At 49.9% G+C, this 25,033-nt stretch overlaps 2 protein-coding genes across 4 annotated transcripts in view; both read left to right on the forward strand.

Moving 5' to 3' along the window:
* Nucleotides 1-483, forward strand: part of Dnmt3l (DNA methyltransferase 3 like) — a 12,882-nt gene extending 12,399 nt beyond the window's left edge. For both annotated transcript variants that reach the window (XM_013351158.1, XM_005360277.2), the window contains exon 12: nucleotides 259-483. In XM_013351158.1, coding sequence (XP_013206612.1) covers nucleotides 259-427 — 169 coding nt within the window. In that variant the 3' untranslated portion in view covers nucleotides 428-483. The remainder of the gene's footprint in view (nucleotides 1-258) is intronic.
* A 7,053-nt stretch (nucleotides 484-7,536) lies between these two features.
* On the forward strand, nucleotides 7,537-16,737 carry Icoslg (inducible T cell costimulator ligand). Of its 2 annotated transcripts, none has more exons than XM_013351103.2 (7): nucleotides 7,537-7,697; nucleotides 9,102-9,223; nucleotides 9,695-10,039; nucleotides 11,335-11,631; nucleotides 13,249-13,404; nucleotides 14,208-14,237; nucleotides 14,884-16,737. In XM_013351103.2, exons 1-7 carry the CDS (start codon nucleotides 7,687-7,689, stop codon nucleotides 14,919-14,921), a joined length of 999 nt encoding a protein of 332 aa, XP_013206557.2. In that variant the 5' UTR covers nucleotides 7,537-7,686; the 3' UTR covers nucleotides 14,922-16,737. The 2 variants fall into 2 exon arrangements, with proteins under 2 accessions (XP_013206557.2, XP_026641192.1); XM_026785391.1 differs by having other exon boundaries at nucleotides 15,009-16,737.
* Nucleotides 16,738-25,033: the final 8,296 nt, after the last annotated feature.

The raw sequence follows: 25,033 nt of genomic DNA on the forward strand, positions 1-25,033 counted from the left end.
GCAGAACCAGGTAGATTTCAGTGTTTCCAGGCCAGCCTGGTCTACATAGTAAGTTCCCTGCCAGCCAGGACCACATAATGAGATACTGACTTGGGGCGGGGCTTGGTCTTTGGGAACCCTGCTTGTTCCTAATCTATCCAGAGGCAGGAGGCAAGGCCTGAGGGCACTTCCCCTAGAGGCCATAGGCAACCTTACAGGGACCTCAAGTTCCCCCCAGCCCAGTGTCGTATTTCTAACAGGCGACTCTTTCCTTGGTAGCAAACACTCGGCCCTAACACCTAAGGAGCTGCAGTCCCTGGAAACCCAGACCAGAACCAGAGGCAAGATGGCTGCCCAGAAAGTTGACCTCCTGGTGAAGACCTGCCTTCTCCCCCTGAGAGAGTATTTCAAGTATTTTTCTCAGAACCCACTTCCTCTTTACAAATGAATCATAATACAATGAAAGAAGAGGTTTTCCTAGAACCTCAGCCGCCTTCCTCCTGTGGCCTTTTCCCTCAGCAAGTTTTCTTCCGTTTGCTTGCTTGCCTTTGGGGTTTTCCTGTTTGGTTCCCAAGATGCAATGCCTCCCATGCAGCTCACTGTGTGGGTGGGAGGCACCCACTTCTGCGGACAAGATCCTGATGGGATAGCCCGCTATGCATCTCCAGAAGTGTGTGTGTGTGTACCTGTTGTGAAGTCTTTCAAATATTAAAGGTTTTGGTAGAGTTTTGGTAGGGTGTGTGCGTGAGGCATTTATTCTGTACGTCACAGTGATGACAATACATGTCTGACGTCCTGCCCTGGGCATATAGCGCCTTCATCACCTGATATTTGCCTTGATGGCTGAAATCGCTCACCCTCCGGTTGCTATACAAAGCAATCCAAACTACTGCCGAAGCTTACCCCTGGCGAGCAGACATGTGACTTCTATGTTGTCCTGACACAGTGGGAGCTTGCAGAAGAGGGTTCCCAACTGCTCTTGGCAGTCGGTGTTCCACGGAAGCTGAATCCACTGGCAAGTGTGGACTGGCCAGTTTTGAAATGCCTGGTGAACTATCCTGATGAGGCACAACCATTCCTACACACATTGGATGGAGACTCAAACTGCCTGAGTACCACAACTGAGGCTCAGGACCGACTGTCACCCGTGCTGGCAGGCTCTGGCCAGTGTTCTCTGACAGGAAACTGGGCCACTGTGGGACCCTGAAATAGGAGAGGAGCTGTCTTGGGCTAGTAGATAGGACTTCTCAGTGTCTCGAGCAGTTATGGGGCCACTGAGGTGGTTCAGTTCTGTGGGTACAGCTGCTTGCTCCCATGCTAATGGCATGCATTTGATTTTTCTCAGAACCCACCCCTGTGAGTCATCTTCTGTGGCACATGTGTATGTTAGCACATGTTACAGGGACTCCTGTGTAGGCCAGGGGTCTACCCACCCAGGGGATTGATGAGGCAGCCGGAGCAAAAAGCATGAATCTGTGGTCACCACTGGCCAGATGATGTGGCAAGAGCTCGGAACAGAGTGGCAGCTGCTGCCACCCAAGGTTACAATACCATGGATCCCCATAAGTGACTGTTACTTTCTCTTTTTATCCTTTCTTTTAAAAAAGCAAGATGGAGCCGGGTGGTGGTGACTCACACCTTTAATCCCAACACTTGGGAGGCAGAGGCAGGCCAGATCTCTGTGAGTTCAAGGCCAGCCTGGTCTACAAGAGCTAGTTCTAGGACAGGCTCCAAAGCTACAGAGAAACCCTGTCTCCAAAAACCAAAAACAAAAAAGAAAGAAAAAAGCAAGATGGTTGTTGGTGGTGCACACACGTTTAATCTCAGCACTCAGAAAGCAGAGGGAGAGGCGGGCAGATCTCTGTGAGCTCGAGGCCAGCCTGGTCTACCAAGCAAGTTACAGGACAGCCAGCCAGGACTGTTATACAGAGAAACCACGTGTCAAAAAAACAAAACAAAAAAGTTGGGTGGTGGCAGCACACACCTTTAATTCCAGTACTTGGGAGGTAGAAACAGGCAGATCTTTGAGTTTGAGGCCAGCCTGGTCTACAGAGTGAGTTTCAGGATGGTCAGAACTACTAGGAGAAACCTTGTCTCAGAAACACTTGTTCATTTTGTGTGTAGGAGTAATGTATGCATGTGCCACAGTGCTGGTCAGAAAATGGCATGTGGGAGTCTGCTTCCTCCTTCCCCCACCACGTGGGGTCCTAGGGATCAAATTCAGCTTGTCAGGCTTGGGAAACAAGCATCCTTATCTACTGAGCAATCTCACTGGCTGTTTCTGGTTTGTTTTTCTGAGAAAGGGTCTTATATAACCCAGGCTAGCCTCAAACACTTACATAACAAACTCCCGAAGGTTAAGATACAGGCCTGCATCACTATGCCCGGCCAATGTCCACTTTCTATCAGTCAGCCTCCAAGAAGGGTCCAGAGCCACCAGTGTGCATCTTTCTACTATCCACCTTCCACACGCATGCACGCGTGCGCACACATACACACACACACACACACACACAGTAGCATGGGCCACTTTGAGAGATTTCCCCCACTACATATTCTAACCCTGCTCAAGATCCCTTGTGGTCAGGTGAACAGTGACCCTCACAACATACCCGTCCAGTGACTCTGAGGCCTGTGAATGTCTGTCACCCAACGTGCCCCAAAGGACTTCACTGATACAAGCTCTGCTGGGCCACCCAGGGTTCCTGCATGAGCCACAGACATCTTAGGGTAGAAGGAAGTGACTGTACCAATGGACATCTGTGCAGCCACAGAGGTTGGGACGGAAGGGAGCCTCTGCCAAAGGATACCTGAAGCCATCAGGAGCTGAAGCCAACGCAGGTCTCTCCTTATAAGGCAGAGCTATTTTTAATCTTTTAACTTACATGCATGAATACTTTGCATGTGTGTCTGTGTACCACCATTAGTAGCCCTGGTGTCATAGAGACCAGAAGAGGGAGCTGAATGCTCTGGAACTGGAGCTATAGACGGTTGTGAGCCTCCATGTGGGTGCTGAGGATCGAACCTGGGTCCTCTGGAACAGCAACAAATACTCTTAACTGTTGGACCATCTCTCCAGCCACAAAAGCTGTTGTTTTTAAGTGTGTGTGTGTGTATGTATGTAAGTGTGTATGTGTGTGAGTGTGTATGTGTATGTATGTAAGTGTGTATGTGTGTATATATGTATATGTGTCTGTGTGAGTGTGTATGTGCGTGTAACTGTGTACGTATATGTATGTGTGTGAGCGTATATGTATGTATATGCATGTGTGTATGTGTGTAGTTGTAGCTGCCCCAGGGAACGGACAGACCGGTCCTAAGAGAAAACAGTGGCTTCCTCCTGTCAGGAATCACAAATGTCTATGACATTAAAGGCAGTCACTGTCCTTACCTCCAGGGATGTGTTCTTCCACGTGTAAGACCAAACTGCCCTGCTGGAAGACCCACTGTCTCCGAGTACCCATCAGACATTTCAGGCTACACACTTTCCACATTTGCCCTGTCGTACTTGGGAACCTTGGAGCCCCAAGTCTGCATGGATATAATGCCTATTGGCTCTCACTTCCGGCCAGCCTTCCCATATTCTGTTTGCCAAGAACAGACACTGTTAAGGACAAAACCAAAACTATGCCCTGGCCACAGTCTCCCAGCTCTTGGGTTTGCCTTAAAATATTGTATGTGAGGCTGGAGAGCTGGCTCAGAGGTTAAGAGCACTGGCTGTTCCTCCAGAGGTCCTCAGTTCAATTCCCAGCAATCACATGGTGGTTCACAACCATCTACAATGAGATCTGGTGCCCTCTTCTGGCCTGCAGGTATACATGCAGGCAGAACACTGTACATGTAATACATAAATATTAAAAAAATGAAAACAACACTGTGTGTGAGCAGGACATGGTGGTGCATGCCTGTAATCCCAGCACAGGGGAGGCAGAGGCACGAGGATTGAGAACTGGGGGCCATCTTGGAGTGATCCCTTCTCAAAACTAAACCAAAGCAGAAGTCTGTATCTGCTTCCCATATAGTGTCAGGATGACCACTTGATGTCTTACAGCAGAGGTTCTCAACCTTCCTAGCACTCCGACTCTTTTATACAGTTCGTGTTGTGGTGACCCCTATTGTAGAATTATTTGCATTGCTACTTCATAATATAATTTTACTACTGTTATGAACTGTAATGCAAATATTGGTGCTTTTTTTTAAATATTTATTTATTTAGTATACAGTATTCTGTCTGCTTGTATGCCTGCAGGCCAGAAGAGGGCGCCAGACCTCATTATAGATGGTTGTGAGCCACCATGTGGTTGCTGGGAATTGAACTCAGGACCTTTGGAAGAGCAGGCAATGCTCTTAACCACTGAGCCATCTCTCCAGCCCATATTGGTGCTTTTGGATGGTCTTACGTGTTCCCTGTGAAAGGGCCATTTGACCACCCACAGGCTGAGAACCTCTTACCAACTTGCGTCATCACTGTTTCACTGATGGTGAGCAGCTCCCAGGAAGCAAAGGTGGGATTTGAGCCCAGCCATGCATTTGTCACTGCCTCCTGCCTTGGTGTCCCCTTCTCCCAGGGGTTCCTCTACCGCAGCTGCCCAGCTCTGCTTGGTGTCCACTTCTAGCCAAGGTTCAGTTCACTTCCTTGCTGTGCTAAGGTTTCCCTGCGTAGAGAGCAGCATTTGCCTTTCTGAGGTCCTAGATTGGGGGGGGGCACCCATATTTGAAGAGCTCCAGTCCCTGCCACCTTGTTGGTCATGGCATGGTCCAAGTTTGCCATAAAATCCCCTTCAACCACTGATTCCCACTGTCTGCCAGGAAGAACTTCTGGGTATAGGGCTGAGGGATGGTCATCCATGTAGACACAGGGCAAGGAATAACCTAAGTGTTACCTAATGGGGGTGCTGTTCAGGCCCCTGGGCATCAGTGATGGGCCCAGTGGCTGATGCCAAGTCAGGCCTATCCAATCAGAGAGAGTATTGAGATTAGTGACAGGGCTGTACTTCTGGACTGGAGTAGAACTGGGGAACCTCTGGCCAGGGCAGTTGGGACATAGGGCATGGTGTTACTCCTCAGCAATTCCCATCCTTTTCATCTGCCCAGTAAAGCCAGGGTGACCCCCCAATACAGTCTTCTGCTGAGTCCTCCCTCAGCTGCTGCCAATCTAGAGGGAAGATGGGGAATAACTGAGGCCACCAACCCAGTGTGGTACCCAGCAAGACTCCAGGCTCACTCCTGGATTATCGCTGCTAGAGCCCAGTGGTCAGGTTCTAATACTCCTGTTTCTCCTAGCACAAAAAGGCAGCCCCTCTCTGCGGGAAAGCTGTAGTAAGTGGAGCGGTGGGCTGCGTTCCCACACGGATCCGCATGGCTAGCTTTACCCGAAATAACAACACACAAATTGTATTCATTTAAACACTGCCTGGCCCATTAGTTATAACCTCTTATTGGCTAGCTCTTACATATTGATCTAACCCATTTCTAATATCCGTATTGCCACTTGAGTGTGGCTTGCCGGGATGAGTCTAATGGGCATCTATCTCGGAGAGGAGAGTCATGGCGACTGCGTGACTCGGCTTCTTTCTCCCAGCATTCTGTTCTGTTTACTCCGCCTACCTAATTTTCTGTCCTATTAAAGGGCCAAGGCAGTTTCTTTATTTAACCAATGAAATCGGCACAAAACAGAAGATTCCCACCTCAGAGAGCCTCCAAACCTCCTTTCCCTCAGCAGCTCTGGTTACCACCTCCCTTTTGCCTCTTCTGTTCTCTTATGCTTGCCCTGGTCTGCCTGCTCCCTGATGTTGACTGCTAAGAGCCAAAGATTTCAGTCTCTTTTTTTCTCTGGTTTTTCAAGACTGGGTTTCTCTATGCAGCCCAGGCTGTTCTGGAACTCACTCTATAGACCAGGCTGGCTTCAAACTCAAGAGATCTGCCCGCCTCTGCCTCCCAAGAGCTGGGATTAATGGTGTGCGCCACCACCGCCACCCCCACTGCCCAGCTGTGATTTGTGGTGCTCATCTAGGATTCTGACAATGTTCAGAGCTCTCTTGACCATGTGACATCCTTCTGAGAGGCACAGGGTCAGGGGAGTATGCCTCCTGTACCTTAGGGCTTGGGGTCAGGAGGCTTGTTGTTCTGCCCTGATCAACATCTGGTGAGCTGTAACTGTAACAGCGCACACCCCTCCAGTCTAGGGAGGAACACCGCTGATTTGGGATGCCCTTCTGTACACTGCGAATGTATTGCTTTTATTGGCTGATGAATAAAGACACTTGGCCGATGGCAGGGCATAATATAGCTAGCTAGGTGGGATATCCAAGCAGAGGTGAAGAATCCAGGTGAAATCCAATACAGGTGAAGAAGGGTGGGGCCAGCAGAGAAGTCAGCGAGTGACAGGAGAACAGATAATGCCATGAAGCGACGCGGCAATACATAGATTATTATACATGGGTTGATTTAAATGGAAGAGCTAGCCAGTAATAGCCTGAGCCATCGGCCAAGGAATTATAAGTAATATTGAGCCTACAAATGACTATTTTATAAGTGGCTGTAGGGACTGGAGGGGGCAGGAGAGAAACCTGTCCAGAGGGGCAGGAAGGGATAGGAAAACTTCCGGCTACACACACCCTCTAAGTAAGCAGTATGTGGATCTTTTGGGGGTGGGGTAAGGGTGGTCTGCCACAGTGTCCTCTCTATCAGTCTTGCCCAGGCTCTTCCATGGGTAAGGGGTCCCTGGGAGGGAACCTGCCCCTCCTGGCCTCCACATTCTCAGCTGGCTGGCTGGGGGGGGGGGGATGGAGAGAGGTAGGAATCCTTAGCCTAGGGCTCAGGTTAGGCCCCTCCCAGATTGAGTGCCAAGGAACACAAGGTTGGAAACAGGATTGCCAAGTCTGGCTGGCTTTGGAGGAGAAAATTGAAATCCCAACCCAGGCTCCTCGACTTCTTCCTGTGCAAATGTGTGGTCTCACCAAACCCTGGAAGATTGGGAAATAGTTGGGTAATGGGAGGGCTGGACCAGCTTCCTCTCCTGCTGGCCCCCACTTCCCTCCCACCTGCCTGCCTTCTACTCATTAATGCCTAATCTTTAGGTTCTCTGATCATCTACGGTGCTTGGCCAGCTCCAGGTCCGGGCTCTGAACCCAGGTTCATCCTGTGCAAGACAGGGCCCGACCCTACTCTAGAGGAAGGAGACCGCGGCTTCGTCCAGCACCATCTGGGCAACGCTGGGGGCCAGCGGCTGAGTGCTGTGTCTTCCCACTCGCACACCTCAGCCCTGGACCGATGGACGGCGCATAGGTGCCGGCCGTCCTTTTGTGCTCGACGGGATCTATACATCACCCCACACCCTCGCACCTGTAACCCAGGCCCAAGTCCCCGCCTGCTGACAAGCGGGCTCTGTCCCTGCCAGCAGTGGACTGGGCTGCTCACAGGAATCGAGTGAGACCTTCCGCTCCTGCCTCCTCCCGCCCCCGGTGCTGTGACGGGAGGGACGGGCCGAGGGCGGGGATCTGGGCTGTACCCAACCCGACCGGCGCGCGCTACGCACAGCACTAGCGAGCGCAGTTACAGTCGATCCTGCCGGCGAAGTTTCCGCAGCCCCAGATCTCCGCGCCCCAAGTCCTGGCAGCCCCAGTTCTCCGTGGCCCCCGAGGACTTTGAAACTCCCGCAGCTGCAGCCCAACTCATCCCAAGGTCCTGCACCTCTACGCGCCCACCATGCTGCTGAAGTGAGTCCGTTTGCGGTCGTGTCCCGGGAGTGGGATGGGTGTAAGGGAGCCGTGGGCTGGAGCCGGGGACCCACCCGGAATTGAGGCTGAGAACGCCCGACAGTAATTCTGGCTGCGGTCCAACAGAGGCGCGGCCGTCTGTCCCCCACCGCTCACCTGGACCTGCCTGCATGAACGGCAGGGGGCGGCGCGGGGCCAACCCGCTGCACCGCCGCCGTCCAGACCCTGGCGCGTGGGTGAGTGGCTCGTGGGAGGAGGAAGGGCAAAGGCCGAGGCTGAAGGTGAAGACGCACACCAGCCCCCAGCACAGGCTTACCAGCCGCTGCCCTTGTCCCTGCTGATTTCCCAGAAGGAAGGATGTGCGCTACCTCAAAGCCCTGTTCATAGCCACTGCTTGCGGACAGGGCGCCTCCTCCGTATAATTGGCATCCTACAGATCCAGCGTGCCTAGGGGAAAGTGGGGAGGAGGGGAGGAGAGGGAGGGAGGGAGGGAGGGACGGAGGGACGGAGGGAGTGTTTGCACTTTGGCTTTTCCCTAAACTATCCCCCCAGGCACTTGTTCAGTGGACACCCCATCCCCCTTGGCTGCTTAGTGAGACCCCCTGTCCACAGATGTCCTACCTATAGAATCTCCAGGGAGAGAAAAGGGGAGCACCTGCAGGCTATAGAGTCCCTGATGACCAGTGGCTGGCTTGAGTTTGTGTGTGGGATCCCTAGACCTGAGGCATGATGACAATTTTCTGAGACTTTCAGGACTCCTGTTGAGGGAGAGTAAGTGAAGTTTCAGATGTTGAAGTTGTGGACAATTGAAAAGCATGTATGCCCCCGGCAGGGTCCTACCCCAAGCAGAGAGTCTGTGTGAATAGATGGTTTTGCGGAATGGCTAAAGTATTCCAGGTCTCTTTAGGGTGAGGTGCCTCTCCCTTCTCCACCCCCTCATTCACCCACCCCCTACCCACCACCTGGCAAGGCCTCCTGTGTGGCTTGGGAGAGGAGATGAAAAGGCTGAGGGGCACAGGACACCACATCTCCTGTGAGTTCTGGGAGACACATTCCAGCCGCCAAGGGTCTGGAACGTGGAATCCCTCCAAGTCTGGTTTCAGATGGTTCTGTCTCTCACCCAAGCTTGCCTCCCTTGGGGCCGTCAGGTGTCTCCATGCCCTTAACACCTCAGATGCAGCTTCTTATAGTCTTGTGTTCCTCTTCAGGAAGGCTAGGTGACAGGGAAGGGGCACAGGCCTCAGCAGTGATTCTCAGTGCCCCTTTACATCACACAAATCAACTGACCCTGGGGACCTGCTGTGGGTGGAGGAAAGGGAGGTGTCTGATCCTGGTAGACTCTCTGATGTCTCTGAGGAACAACAGCCAAGGGTCCGGCTACAGGGGACTTCATGTCTCTGACAGGTGCCGCTATCTCCCGTCCTTGGGAACCAGCCAGCCTGTGTGGAAGAAGCACCGTCTTCTTTCAGGAGGGTTCTTTTCCAGTCCAGGTCTGCTCCTGCTGCTCCTCAGCAGCCTGCTCGCTGGTAAGTTGGGATGCTTCATGCTGTGCAAAGCATAAGGTAGGCAGGGCATTAGGGAAACCCTGGACACAGCCCCTTTGACCTCTCCAGAGGTCCACTGGAGAGAGCTGGGTCCCCACCCCTAGGATGATATACAGGGTTGGAGGTCATAAAGGGAAGTGCTTTTCTGAGCTCTGTACTCTTCACTGCATCTCTTGCTTGGGGTCAGTAGAATGTCCTTCCTGGTCTCTTTGCATGGTGAGCCATAAAAGCCACCTTTGGAAAGAACTGGGGGCCAGACACTGCCAAAGCCAGGGATGGACCAGCATTGGCACTAGGTGGACACCTGTACCTCACACCTAAGTTGATACAAAGACTCTCACCCACCCTCCTCATGAACCTCACTGATCAATCCCTTTTTTGCCTTGGTGGGTTGGGGTAGGGTTAGTGTTTGGATCTTGAGTAATAAACTGGGCCACTTTTGAATCTCTGTAGAGAGTGAAGTCAAAGAAATCCACGCGATGGTGGGCAGCGATGTGGAGTTCAGCTGCCTTTACCCCGACAGAAACCATTTCAGCTTGAATGATCAGCTGTTTGTCTATTGGCAAATCGAAAACCCCCAAATTGCGGTGGCCTACTACCTGTCCAATGAGTCTACAAGGACGCATGCGGATGACCGATACAAGAACCGGGCCCATCTGTCACTGGAACGCATGAAGCAGGGTGACTTCTCTCTGCACCTGCAGAATGTCACTCCCCAGGACAACCAGGAGTTCACATGCCTGATATTTAGTAATGCCGAAAAAGTCTTACATGAGACAGTCAGGCTGCACGTGGCAGGTAAGACCCTCCAAGCAGAGAATTGGCTTTACTCAGCCTGATGCTCTTGAACACAGTCCAGCCTGTCTCTGTGGTGGCCTTCTGTTTACTTGTGCAGCTCTGATCTGAGCAGAGTCCATAACTCAAGACCCCCAGATTTCAGAGGACTGTCTATTTGGCCATCTCTGTCTTTAACTGCCCAATTCAACTCAAAGTAGATACTAAAAACTGAGTTAGTAGTGGGTGGGGTGATGGCCCATTCAGTAGAGTGTTTACCATACAAACTTGAGGACCTTAGTTCAATCCCAGTACCCATATAAAGTCAGACCAAGTGGCAAGTATTTGGTTGTAGCCTCAGGGAGGCAGAGATAGCTGAATCCTTGGCTCACTGGCTAACCAACCTAGCCCACTGAGCTTTGGGCCAGTAAGAGCTTCTTCCCCCTAAAAATACAAAGTGGACAGCTCCTATGGAACACTAGATGCTGTACTCTGACTTCGTGCACTCCTACACACATGCGCACAAAGCCCCTGCACAGCCCCAACATGTTCTCACATACATGCATACACAAGGAGTAAGGAGCACTGGAAATCTAAATGAGGTAGACTTTAAGGGAAAACTTACTCCACAAGGATTTGGGGGCCCTTGGTGGGGAGGCAGTAGGTCTCTAGTGAGGAAAACTAGGCTTCCACACCAAACTCCTGATCCCTTATGGAGGCACTGTGACCAAAACGTTTAATCTAGACAACAAAGAAATGTTGACAGAGATGTCCCATAGTTTCAGGTTTGGGGCCTTCCTAGAGGGAGAGGCACTGTGGCAGGGCAGTGCAGGTGACGGCAGGAACGTGTGGCAGAGGCTGTTCAGCACACAACAGACCTGGATGCCGAGGAAAGGGCAGGCTAGACAGTGACTCTTCATCTCTTTCTTTAAATATTTATGGGTATGGGTGTTTTGTCTGCATGTATGTCTGGTGGCCACAGAGGGAATCAAATCTTTAGAGTTAGAGATGGTTGTGAGCTAGGTGTTAGCAATCCTCCGGAAGAGTCCTCTGGAAGAGCAGTCAGTGCTCTAAACTGTTCCTTAAGTCAGTGTATGGTGGGAGTTAATCCAGTTAACCTTCTGGACCCCCTCATAGACGTGCCTAGAGGTTCATCTAAGAGCAGGTGGTTTCGGTCCAGTCAAATGGTGGTGAAGATTTAGCCATCTATGTCTATGGGGCAGTTAGCCCCGTGGGCAGTAGGAGCTTCTTTGGCTTTGCTCTGGTCAGGCATCCCCACTGGTCTGAGCCTTCTTCACCACTGCCTCCTTTCCCTGCAGCGAACTTCAGCACACCCGTCATCAGCACCTCTGGTCCTATCACCCCAGACCAGGAGGGACTCACCCTCACCTGCATATCCAGGAATGGCTTCCCCAAGCCCAACCTGTACTGGATCAACCGGACGGACAACAGCCTGATAGACGAGGCTCTGCAGAATAACACTGTCTCCTTGAACGAGTGGGGTCTATATGATGTCATCAGCACCTTGACGGTCCCATGGGTGGCTCATGTGAACGTTAGCTGTTCTATAGAGAATGTGGTTCTCCACCAGAACCTCACTAGCATCAGCCAGGCAGGTGAGGCCCAGGCTGGGGTACAGGGACTCAGCGGGCATCCAGGTCGTGGGATAGGAGAGGCCCAGTCATGAACAGACTCCTTACAGAGAGTGGCAATGAGAGGCTCTTACTTTCTGCAGGCAGGGATAGAGAGTCCTTCTCGGGGTTGTCATAGTAACCTTTACTCACTGTCCAGGCAAATGATTAGCATGGCTATCACCCACAGCAGATGTTTCTTGTGCTCTTTAGCCAGTGAGGCTGTGCAGGACCTGGTGCACCTCAGGAGCCAGAGATCTTGACCAGGATGGAGGGCCATACCAGGGCACTCCCCCACATTCTCTGCCTTTGAACATGTGCCCCCCTCAGGGCATTCAGTTGGGCTTAGCTGCTGACTGCATCCTCTATAAACCACAAAGACATGAATGACCCTCCCCAGAGACCTTAGCCATCCCAGTCCAGAACCAAGGCAGTCCCCAGATATTAGAAGAGTGATTCTGTTCATAGGAAGTGTCACAATTGGGTGGTCCATGGAGGGAGGAGACAGGTGAGAAGAGGCCAGAAGCTGGGGTGCAGTGGGGTGAGGAGGACTACCTTCTTTGGGTCAGTGGTGGTACTACATTGGCATCCTCAGTGCTGTTGAATTGACACAGAGTGGGTACCTATGTATTGTGCAAATGTCAAAGGAGAGATTGTATTTCTTTCATACCCCGCTCTTGCAAGCCCAGGGATAAATATTTCATTTGTATTTTAATAAATAAAGCTTGCTTGAAGACCAGAGAGTAAAAACAGCCACACTGGTCAGCCTTACAGACCAGGCAGTGGTGACACACACCTTAATCCCAGTAGCCATAATGACACACACCTTTAATCTAAGAAGCCACAATAGATTGCCATAGAAACCAGGTGGCAGTGGTGCTCACCTTTAATTATAAGACAGGAGGAGACCCCTCAGCAGTCTTACTCCGAGCTTTCCTGGAGGCAGGGTCATCATTTTAGCCTGAGGTTGAGGTAAGAGCCAGTGGCTGGCTGCTTTGCTTTTCTGGTCTTCAGGATAAACCCCAATATCTGTCTCTGGTTTTTATTAATGGTGCTTCAGGGCCCCTGGCCTGAAAGAGCACATGTATACCAGCCCGAGATTTTAAAACACGTGCAGTGATGGCAGGGAACCTCTTGAAAATCTTCTGCCCCTTTCTTCCCAGGGGAAAGGCCTCCTCATCAAGGTCCTTTAAGTCTTGAGCATTTTCCCATTTTCTTTCTTTTTCTTCTTTTTTTTTTTTTTGGTGGGGGCGTGGAGAAGAGGGGTTTGAAACAGGGTTTCTCTGTGCAGCCCTGGCCATCCTAGAACTCTCTCTGTAAGCCAGGCTGGCCCCTGCCTCCCATTGCTGGGATTAAAGGTGTAAGCCACTACCACCTGACCACATTTCCTTTCCTTAGACAGGGTCTCCTGTAGCCTAGGCTGGCCTCGAACTCTGTGTAGCCAAGGTGAACTTGTATTGATTCTCTGTCCCCACCTCTGGGGTGCTGGGGTGACAGGTGTGTTCTGCCACATCCAGTTTATGTGGTCCTGAGATGGCACCCAGGGTTTAATGTCTGCTAAACAAGCACTGTACCCACTGAGACACATTCCCTTTCCTGCAGAAAAATCCACTGGAAACAATGACAGCTTCACAGGCAATCTACAGGAGCACCGCAGCCAGAATGCCATTTTCATCATCCTTCCTTTGCTCCTGGTGGTCGCGGTTGCCATTGTTGCCTGGGTTTGCAGAGCCAAGTGTCCCCACAGACACTATAGAGGTTTGTTTGAGACTCGCTGACCATCTATTTACTCTGTTGCTGTGAAGGCTTTGGGTTTTAAAGATTCCTACACTCTTTGAGAAGATTGCGTTTAAGATCCACTTTAAAAAAGCATAGGCATGCTTAGCAAGAGCCTGACGCCTCCCAGAGGAGGCTTAGACCCTTTGTTTCCAATAGAACCAAACTAGTGGCAAGAAGCAACTAGTTCTCAGTTTGTGGCCAATACCAGCAATGTCTGAGCTGCTCCCCTGGCCCTTGGCCCCCTATTGATCTGGACAGAGCCCCTGAGCTGGGGACACAAAGCACTACTTAAAAAAATATGTATATATACATATATACACACATATATATGTATATGTACACACATATATACACACACATATGTATAAAATTTTATTTGTATGTGTGTGTACCTGGTGTATGTGTGTGTGTGTATATGTGTGTGTGTGTGTGTGTGTGTGTACTATCTATGTGCAGAAGCCAACAGAGGTCAGAAGAAGGCATGAGTATAAAGTTATAGGTGGTTGTGATCCACCACGTGGGTGCCGGGAATTGAACCCAGGTCCTCTGCAAGAGCAGTAAGTGCTCTTAACCACTGAGCCATCTTTCCAGCCCTGACATAAAGCAACTTAAATTTCTGTCCACTTGTTCCTTAAAATCCATCTTCCCTTAAAAGCAAGATTGTCTGGGGAGCCCCTGTGGGAGTCCTCTCCTGCTCAGAGTAGAAGCCTTGGGGAGATGGTGGACAGAAGGGGTGATGCTACCCTCCCACAAAGTCTGAACCTCTCTGCTTTGACCCGCAGGTCCCGGGACTGTCGCACGGGAGCTCACAGGTGAGTGTGATTTGGGGGCAGCAGGTTGACTAAGTTGTCATGGCCCTTCACACCTTCAGTTGGTTCAGTTGGTGGTTTGAAATACCTGATGATTCCATAGATGGAGAAACCCTGTCCTGTGGTGGAAACTTCTAGGCCCCGCACAGCAGATAGCCCTGTCATAGGTCCCCGGGCCCCTCCTGCCTCTGCTCTGTGGGACCCATCAAATCTATGATTCTAGCAACTCAGTCTTTCTTGGTGGAGGTGTGCCTCCTATAGCCCTGAGAACAGTGGCAGGTGGACCTTCATAGTCCCCAGAGGTACTATGTCCCAGTATTAGAGAGACATCCACAGACAGTGTTGGTGACCACCAAATAATGACCCTGGCTTTAAGGCCTTTGCCACCTCCAAAGTGACTGTACCTCCCTGAACTTGACTTCTTCCTCTTAGAGGGTGTGTGGTCCCATCAGTGCTGGGATGGGGCCGGTTCGCTTACCTTAGGTGAGCAGGCTTCGATGGCTGACACCTCCCATTCCAGGCTGGACAAGCTAGTGTCAGATCACTTTGGAACAAACTTAAAGGGCTGGGCCACTTGGTCCTCACCCAATCATGTGACTCCTCTAGCCAGCTGCTTCTAATTTTTATCCCCTTTCCCCCTGAGTCCTAGGAAGGATCATTTCATTGTCTCCAAAATTAAAACACTGAGGATGGATTGCTCAGTAGAAAGTGCTTGCCTGGTGGGCATGAGGAGGTGGGACAGCCTTCACCTCCCTCTTTCTTCTTCCTTCTAAGACCATGCCTGACCCCAGGATGTAAACTGGGCTTCTGTGAGATGCCACCGGTGGATGTTGGGCTCTGCTTCAGAACTGAATCCCACGGGCCTGGTGGCAGAGGGGACAGTGGGCTATCCGCTTATGCTCTGTGATGAAGGACAGGAGTCCCCGGCCTTGAGAGGCACATAGGATTGATCCCAGAAACCACGAGGGAGACCTTTCCAGTGGACAGCGGTGACATCAGAATACGGAGCCCACCCGCGAGCAGCTCCCATCCAACACAGAGAGGAAGCACTTGTGGGGAGGTCCTTCCCCAGCTGGAGCCCCAGAGCACGTGACTTATTCCCAAGTTCTTCGAAAAAGGGCATTTGAGCCACTCTGAAAGCACCTACAAAATCCACTGGAGACCATTTCCCTACAGAACTTTCAGGAGGGGAGAAAGTCTGACCTTATATATTTTGGCCTATTTGGGCCTCGTAGAGGCTGTGTGGGCTTTTGTCTACAGAAAACCTGCTGTTGGTGATAATGACTGGGCTCAGAGGTTTGGAGTCCATGGCTTTGCAAAGTCAAAGGGACAGACCTCAAAGCAAAACATGGCCTATGCGCCACCCACGGTTGCTTCTTGCTCATAATCGAGGGCCCACGAATCTGACTATCCTGTGGATATAGAAGCTTCCTGCAAACCTCTAGCTCTTCCAGACTGCCCACAAAGCTGGGGGAACACAGCTCCCCTACCCCGGCCTCAGCAGCCCAGGAAGACCTATGAAGAACCCTGCCATGCTTGAAACCACCAGACCCACCACGTGGCCGCAGCCTTCAGGGTCTTTATGGTGTGGGCCAGAATAGAACGAGTGACTCTGGTTCTGTAAAGTTGGCTGCTGGGCCACCTAGGTGTGCACAAGCTCCAGGGACATGCAGTCAGGGCATGGACGCCCCAGTGGGACACGACATCTGACCCTATTTGTGAGCAAGCACCTTTCCCCTTTCCTACCCAGAGGCTTCAAAGTCCTGGACGGTAAGGGCCCGTGAGATATCTCAGGCCTGGATGGAGCAGAAGAGAGAACCCTGGGGTCAGGCTCAAGGGAATCAATGTTATGCGGATCTGTCTGCTTGGCTGCCCACAGACTCTCCTTCACATGGACTTCTTTATGGAACGAGCATTGAGACCCACGTCTTCCTGCAAGCATTACGTATCTGTAAAATAGCAATTGTTATGGATCCTGAGTTGGCAGCTACCGCAAGGAAGGACAAGGAGGTCCTGGGGTGCAGAGCCCCAAGGAGAGTAGTTTGGGAATGAGTGCCTCCCCAAGTCCCAGGACACAGCCATGCCCGGGGTCTGGGTGGGGTGGCATGTGGCTGCCCAGCAGGGACATTCACTCATCTACTTCCACTTTTCTGTCAGAAGGGAGTTTCGGGTCAGAAAGTGATCAGCAGCCCTACAGTCTAGATGCCTCGGGCACCACAAACACCATTCCCACTGCTTCTGTAGACAGTGGGAACCCTCACCAACTGTGCCTAGACCTTTGGCTGCTCACTCTATGGTCACCATTGCTGGGTGATTCCAGCAGGCCTCACCTTCCCATGGACCCCTGGGAGAACCCCCTTCCCCACCCCAGTACATCAGCATTTGGGAGACCTGCCCTGTAACCTCTGCCTCCTTCAGCCCAGAAGCCTGCTGGCGCCCTTTATCTGGGTTGTAGATGGGGCTGGATTTCAATGTTCTCCGAGTAATTTCCAGAACTCTGACAAGGGAATAAATGCAAGATGTGCCTTGAGCCTTGTGTCTGGTGGCTTGTGTCAGTGTGGTGAGTCTGGCTCCATCAGCCCAGCTGTCACACGTACAGTCACAACGTCAGGTGGCTTTATCCCTTAGGGGACACGGGCAGTCACTCTTGGGACTTGTTAAAACCCTGACGCAAAAGCCAGAGGCACCTTTCAGCATCCCATAAAACCCAGAAAGGGTCCCAAGAGGAAAAGACCTGACCTCAGCGGTCACCTTCTGATAGGTGGACAGGGCGGGTGGCCCCTAGCTAGATTAGCTCATCTCATCACTGTGTCCTGGAGATGGAGTCTGTCTATCGGTCTGTTCAATCCAGATATTCCCAATAGAGAGTGTGCTGGGATGTGGCAGCTGTGGCTCTGGAATGGTCACCCTCAGGAGAAGGTGGCTCCTCTCTGCTGCTGCCTGGTCGACCTTGTGATGGGTCTGAGGATGCTTCCACTTGCGCGCTCTTACAGGGTGTCCATCCCGGGTCAAGCACCAGCTTGATCACTATATCTCCCTCCAGCTAACGGGGAGGCAGCTGCCGGGGCAATCTGGGAATGATTTCCTCCATCGAAGCCCTTTGTCCCACCCACAGCTCAGAGGATGCCAGGAGCCCAAGGAGATGTAGACTTTGTGGAGGCTCTAGCTAAAGCTTCCTTGCCCACCCTGAGGTTTCTGAAGTTAGAAATCTTTGAACTCCCCACCCAGGACTAATCATTGGTAGGGAATCCCTCCTATCCCAAAGCAGAGGAGCCTTAATGCTGATCTCTTTCTAGGCAGTTCCCTCCCCAGCATCCCTGACATTACATAAGACATTCCCACGATGTCCTCCTAGGGACTAGTGGGTTCTTGGCTTAATAAGCACAGCCCAAGCCCAGAACGGAGCAGGCTCCTGACTTCACCGCCTCCTCTCTGCCTTTCCAGTCGGCTTTGAGTCACAAGTGCTAACCACACACTGCTTGTCCCCACCTCCCCTTGACAAATGGGAGCTAAACAGTCCCTCCTCCCCGTCCCCTGATCTCCCTTTCCAGGCCCCTGACCTTGGAGCTCTTCCCAGAGCTTCCACCCATCCTCTGAGGGTGTTATTTCAGTGTGCTGTGTCGTTGGAGGGCCTATTCCTTCTAAGCTAGCTACTGTGGGTAGGACACAGGCTGTGGGAATCCTTTTCTCAAAGAACCGGGATGCTGTCCCCCCCAATCTCCCCCCCCCCCCCCCCCCCCGCGCAATGCTCTGAGGCAGCCATTCCGTTGGGAAGCTGCAGTCTGGGATAAGGACACAAACCTTCACTTTTAGCAATGGGGTTGGATAATCACTTATGCACACATAGCCTGGTGTTCTATACCCAGCACCATTCCCAGCCTCTCTTTGTACTGCATAAGGATAAAACCCAGAGCTTTGTTATCCAGCAGCCCTGTGTTTCATCTGCCCTGTGATGCCCCCTTAGCCAGTCCCTAACACCAGAAACACACACTGGGTCAGACTCGTTCAGGGTGTATTCAGCAGCCCCAACTACAGATAAACACTGAAGACATGGTCAGGTCCCCACAGCCCCAATAAAGTGTGGCATCTGTCCTCAGAGAGGATGGATATGGCCACCAAGATTCTGGGGGAAGCCATAGAGAGTGCAGACTATGGGAGCTGTTGGTGACACCAAGGTGTGACACAGAAGACGCATACAGTGGGGCAAGGAGGAGGGACAGGTTATGATCTCCCAGGACCCAGAGGGAAAATTTGCTAACTAAGACTTCAGACACAAACATGGAGACAGTCTACTACCTGCTTTATAACTCAAAGGGGAAGTTAGTTTAAAAAGATCACTTTGTAACCATGCTGCTTATCCTGAGGGTTGCTGGGCGCAACAAAGGATTGAACTAAATGATTAGGAAATACAGCAGATAAACAGAGAGTAACAAAGTAACAGCTTTATCCCTTTGGAAATAAACTCTTCTTTCTGGTGTTTGGGTATTTTATCTCACCCCTAGGTCCTTCCCTTTCTGCTGTTGGTTCTGTTTGGATACCTACCCTGTACCTTCCTGCTGTTTCTCCTCCTAATGTCTTCTGGGTAAAAAGCAGCCACCACCTCAGGGAGCCCTCTTTTGCTTTCCCTGTCTATCTATATCCCTCTAACCTGCCTTCAGCCAACCCCTCAAGAAATAGACACCAACAACTGTGGGGGAATGGGGCAATGACCGCTCTAGCTGCTTCATGCTGACGGGATAGAGTTTAGCGCAATATCTGTCCAAGAAAGAGGGGACTCTTATTAGGCAGGCTCCTGGGGCCAGTCCAAGGGACTGCGGTCCCAGATCTTGAAGGGCATCCTGAGATCCTGCACTGGAACCATTCAAAGTTTAGGCTGTGGGTGGTGGTGGCACGTATCATTAATCCCAGCACTCAGGAGGCAGGTGAATCTCTGTTAGTTCGAGGTCAGCCAACCTGGTCTACAGAGCGAGTTCCAGGACAGCTAGGACTGCTACACAGAGAAACCCTTTCTAGAAAAACAAAAATCAAGCAAGCAAGCAAACAAACAAAACATAAAATTAAAACAGAGTTTAGGCTGTGCCTTTTCTCTCCAGCATCATCCCTAAGTATGCGATTCAAGATTGGCTTGGAGTGACTAGAATCACACTGTGAGGTTCCTCCCAGATGGCTTCTTAAAGAACTAGCTCATGTGTTCGTAACTTACTGGCGTTTTCTGTCTTGTTCATTCTTGAAAAACACCCAGACACCGTGGGAGGCATCAGCAATCAACAAGCCTAGCTGTGATGATCTGCACGTGGGCACAACTGGCGTCATGGCAGTTGTTTGCCTGGAACGGTGCTGTGTGACGTCACCTTACTATAAAGAATGTTGAATCCAGCCAGGTGATGGTGGCACATGCCTTTAGTGCCAGAACTCAGGGGCAGAGGCAGGCGGATCTCTGTGAGTTTGAGACCAGCCTGGTCTACAAGAGCTTGTTCTGGGACAGGCTCCAAAGCTACAGAGAAACCCAGTCTTGAAAAACCGAAAAAAAAAAAAAAAGAATGTTGAATCCAAACTATACACGTAATAAATTAATACTACTTGTGTACATACTGTTCATTGACGGGGTGCAGTAAGTTCCCACATAAACCTTCCAGAAAACACAGAACATAGAGTAAGCCATCATAACCGTGCTTTTGGTTCTAAATGGATGTAGAACACTCTGGTGCTGGGATCTTTTCCCCATTGCCCGCTTTTCTTTAGATCATGCGATAAGTAACAGCCACAATGCCCTCACTCCTTGGCCATTTTCTCGTTCTTCTTCTCACTGTTGCAGAATCAGGGGCCAGCCTAACTCGGGAAGAAGGTTTTGGAGGCCATTTGGAGACAAACATGCTTGGGTCTGAATTGGGATGGCCAAATCCCATCTCCAGAAACAGCCAGTCAGTGAGCTTAAACAGCACAGTTTTCACAAAAGGCATTTGTTCATCTGTAAACCCGAACCCACTGGACAGGAACTTTGTCGCTTAGACCAGTGACTACTGGCTGGACCCAAGGCACCAGGCAGGCCTCCTTATAAACAGTATATATTTGTCCAGGGGAGCCTTATCACCAATTGGATCATGCCTTGGGAACAGAGATTGACAAGTTTTTGTTGTTTGTGTGTTTGTGTGTGAGAGGTTCAAGACAGGGTTTCTTTGTGTATCAGCCCTGGCTGTCCTGGAACTCTCTTTGTAGACCAGGCTGGCCTCAAACTCACAGAGATTCCCCCTGGCTCTGCCTCCTGAGTGCTGGAATTAAAGGTGTGTGCTACCATGCCCAGAGACAAGTTTTTCTTTAGACTTTTTAAGTTCATGGATAAGTGGCAGTGAGTGCCCATGATAGAGGAAGGTGGAGCTGACCCTCTTTAGCTAGACTTGGGGTGACCTGTAGACACAATCAAGTTTGTGTTTGCCTGCAAATGGAGGTAGACATCCTGAACACTTAACATCCTCTGTGTTTCTTTGGATTTCTCTAACAAGGAGGCTCCATGAATGTAGCAGGGGGTCAGAATTCTCCCACCATCGCCCCCAAAGAAAATATCCCAGAGGATACTGGAGCCAAGCTTCCTGGTAAAAGAAAATCAGGGTTGTAACTGGAGGTTTCTCTCCCACCTATCAGTTTCCAAAAAAACCACTCTGAGGTTTAATATTAATTACAAACTGCTCAACCAATAGCTCAGGATTTTTACTGGTTGACTCTATATATAAATTAACCCATCTCTAATAATCTGTGTATCACCATGTGCCCCATGGCTTACCGATATGCTCTGGCACATACTCCTTGCTGGTGTCTCTTGGACTCCACCCTTTTTCTCCCTGTATCTCTGGATTTCCTGCCTTGCTCTAATCTGCCTGGCTATTGGCCAAATCAGATTCTTTATTAACCAATGGTAATAAAACATATTCATAGCATACAGAAGGGCATCCCGCATCACAGGGTTTTGTTTTTGCTTTGTTTTATTTTGTGTGCATTAGTGTTATTACCATTGGTTTTGGGTCCCCAGGAATTGGAGTTAAAGATAGTCGTGAGCTGCCATATGGGTGTTGGGAGTTGAACTCAGGTCTTCTGGAAGAGCAGTCAGTGCTTTTGACCACTGAGCCATCTCTCCAGCCCAAAAATCAGCGTGGTTTTTTTTTTTATTTAAATGTCTAAAAGTCGAATTCTGCCCAGGGTTTGAGAAAGCAACTGAGTAGTCACTTCAGAGGGATCTTGGAACCAGTTTGTCCCATCTGCAGTTAGTTTTGGGTCAGGGTTACCTTTCTCTACCCACAATTCCCTAGTCCATCTGGGTCATCCACTGAAGTCTGCAGAGGGAAGAGGCCAGGTTAAGCTGTGGGGTTTTTGCACTTGTCCATGGCTCAGTGCCCTGCCATCGCTGTTTCTTTGGTCTTTCTTCAGGCAATGTTGCTCTTTTATTCCTTCCTACAGACACTTGTTTTCATATAAGCTGTCCTATTTACCAATAAAGACCTGGGAGTCAGATATTGGAGAGTAAACCTGCTAGATCAGAGAAGCCAAGAAACAACAAGCTGACCTTCCTTTTTGGCCAGAGACCCAGCAAGAGAGCGTCTCTCCTTCTATCCCAAACCAAAAAAGACAGCAAATATGTAAGTCCCTCCCTACTCCTTCCTGTATGTCTCTCTATCTGTATCCCTGGCTCCTCCATATTGTCTATGACTAATTAATTCCTGTCAACTACTCACTGACTCCGCCCTCTGACCCAAGGTTAATTTTATTAAGTCTCAGAATTTCACAGGGCGACCAAATATATACCACAACAAACACTTGGGCCCAGGGCCTCTATAGGGACCCTCTGTATCCTAGATACTTGATGCTACCATTTCTCAAAACAGTTGACTTGCCATAAAAGCTGCTGTCTATATCTGTTTAGACCACAAGAGCTCAGAGAGATGCTGGAAGTCATATTCACTGCGTCTCCTGAGCACAGCCTATGCGACGGGTGTGCTCTGCTCCAGCCTCACAGGATTCCCCAAAGCCCACGTTAAGACCTTTCCCACTGACCACTAACCTATCCAGCTTCACAGAGCTGGAGACCAAGCCAGAGGCAGAAAGGATGCATGCAGGCTCTAGCCCAGTAGCCCATTGCACAGACATTTGAGGCTCTACTGGGGAGGTCCTAGAAGGTAGATTCACCACAAATAGAATCTAAGAATTCTAGAATCTGGGTCCTGCTTCATCCTGGGACACCATCTACCCACCAATTCAGAAATTCTCCTAGTGTTAGTCATTTGCAGAAATCCCAGAGAAACAATTAGAATGTAGAATCCTCAGCCCATGATCATGCCCAGCTGATGGGCAGGATTGGCTCTCCCTCACTGGTGGTGTTCTGCAGCATCCTGTCTGGTTCTCAGATGAGCAGGCTGGGGATGTTTGGGGGAGACAGCTTATGGTTGTACAAGCATCACACCTGTGTCTTGGCCCTGAGACTGCTAAGACCCAGCGGCTTTTCATATTGACCAGCCAGGTTGCAGAGCTTTGCTATTTGATCACTACCCTGCCCATTTTTCAGTAGGAACTGGCTATTCCTGTCCACCTGCTCTGTGGTCAGTTTTACAACGTTAATGCTCAACTCTGAGTCACTAGTAATATGTCATCATCAAAGCCACTTCCCCCTGGTGTCATTTCACCAAGAGTGCGTCCAGATTTGAATTCTCTACTTTAATCCCCCCGTGGCTTACATCCTCTCTTGTATGAGTCTGAACCTGTGGCTGTGGCTCCCTCTTACAGAGGGCTTTATTATTTATTTGTTCTTTGTATTTTTTACTTTATTTTTTTATAGATTAATTTATTTTATGTGCATTGGTATTTTGCCTGCATATATGTCTGTGTGAGGGTGTCAGATCCCCTGGAACTGGAATTATAGACAGTTGTGAGCTGCCATGTGGGTGCTAGGAATTGAACCTGGGTCCTCTGAAAGAGCAGGTAGTGCTCTTAACAGCTGAGTCATCTCTCCAACACCTTGTTCTGTATTTATTAAACGGCACAGAAAGCATCACACAGGGAAGGAATGAGGGGCACTTTACAGAAATCTAACAGAATTTTACAAAGGATTAAGTCACTGACTCCGACTGACCCCAAGTGACCCAGACAACAAAGAGTACTACAAACATTGTTTTGTCAACCCATATCCAAAGGTTGTTTGATGCAACATTTATGGTGGATGTTCATTTTATAAAATTGTTTTCAACCTCTAGTTTTGCTCTTTTCAGCACACACACATTGTTCTCTGGGTGAGGCGCATTGAGGGGGAACATAATGTAAGATTACAGATATGCATTAGCTTAGGTTGTAAAGGTGGATTATATGGGAAATAATATAATAGCAAGGAAGGGCTGGCTGTTACATTGTTCTCTTTTTTTTTTTTTTTTTTTTTTTTTTTGGTTTTTCGAGACAGGGTTTCTCTGTGCTTTGGTGCCTGACCTGGAACTCGCTCTGTATTTCAGGCTGGCCTCGAACTCACAGAGATCCGCCTGCCTCTGCCTCCCAAGTGCTGGGATTAAAGGCGTGCGCCACCACCGCCCAGCTACATTGTTCTCTTAAAGGTTAAATCTCAGACTGAGTACACAGTAGGAGAGCCATCTTAAGTGACCTCAAGGTATATTATTAACTCTGGTTACAAAGTCCAGTAAGAATTCCAGTCTCATAGAATATAAGAGATGTCAGCTGAGTGGTGGTGGTGGTGAACTTAATGCCAGCACTCAGGAGGTAGAGGCAGGTGGATCTCTGAGTTTGAGGCCAGCCTATTAGTCTACAGAACTATTTCCAGGACAGCCTGGCTATTCAGAGAAACCCTACTTGTGGACATGTCAGAAGAGCAACAGGTGGCAATTGAGTTCCAGAGGTCGGCCCAGGAAGCAAAGCTCTGATGGGTGAATCTTGGATTGGCAAATCCCCCAGAGTGACTGGTGTGCCCTTATATTTTTGCCGCTGCCACCTTTCTCTGGTATCTGTCATGGTGTGAGTGGGTGTAGGGAGATCTCCACAGCCTCTAATGTGGTATGATTATCTTGTGGAAATATCCCCTTCTACTGGGCATTTTTATCTATGGGTTATTATGAAGATTATTTCCTCCCAAAATGTACTGTTTAACTGAAGCAATGATTTTATACAATAATGGTGCTAGATTAAATAGGATTTTGATGACTGAGGGTCTTTAATAAACATAGTAAGGGATTATGATAGAGGTTAGTTTAGCAGGAAAATAGAGGTAAAAGCAAGATACGGTGTTGCCCCCGCCCCTGAGAAGGCAAGGGCTGCATATAGAAAATCAGAATGAGGAAATGTCACACAGCTGGTTTCGCTTGAGGAACCAGATAGACTGTGGCTTAGGTTAATGATTAAGAAGAATCATTGTGTCCCAGAAGCTAAGTTAGCTCAAGTCCTTTTAATCTAATGTTGAGAGATGTGTTCACGGGTTTCAGTGTACCTCATAGCTAAAACAAAGCTTTAAATATGACTTAAGGTTAGGTTAAGATGTTTTTGTTAATGGCTTTGAGGTAGAAAGTCTTGGAAAACAATTTGAAGGCATACACTTTGTAATAACTGAGTGAGGGACTCACCGAGGTTCGGGAGCTGGAGCAGCGGTAGCCTGGCTGCTGCTGGCTGATGTGCCTCTCTTGCTAGGACTGGTTGGTGACCAAAGGTGATGATTAATTCCTTGTACCCATTTCTGCCCTTAACTTCCTGATATAAAAAACTGTTGAAGAATGAGTATGTATGCCGGGCGGTGGTGGCGCACGCCTTTAATCCCAGCACTC

This window comes from Microtus ochrogaster, linkage group LG2, assembly GCF_000317375.1.
Source record: "Microtus ochrogaster isolate Prairie Vole_2 linkage group LG2, MicOch1.0, whole genome shotgun sequence".
Lineage (NCBI taxonomy): Eukaryota > Metazoa > Chordata > Mammalia > Rodentia > Cricetidae > Microtus > Microtus ochrogaster.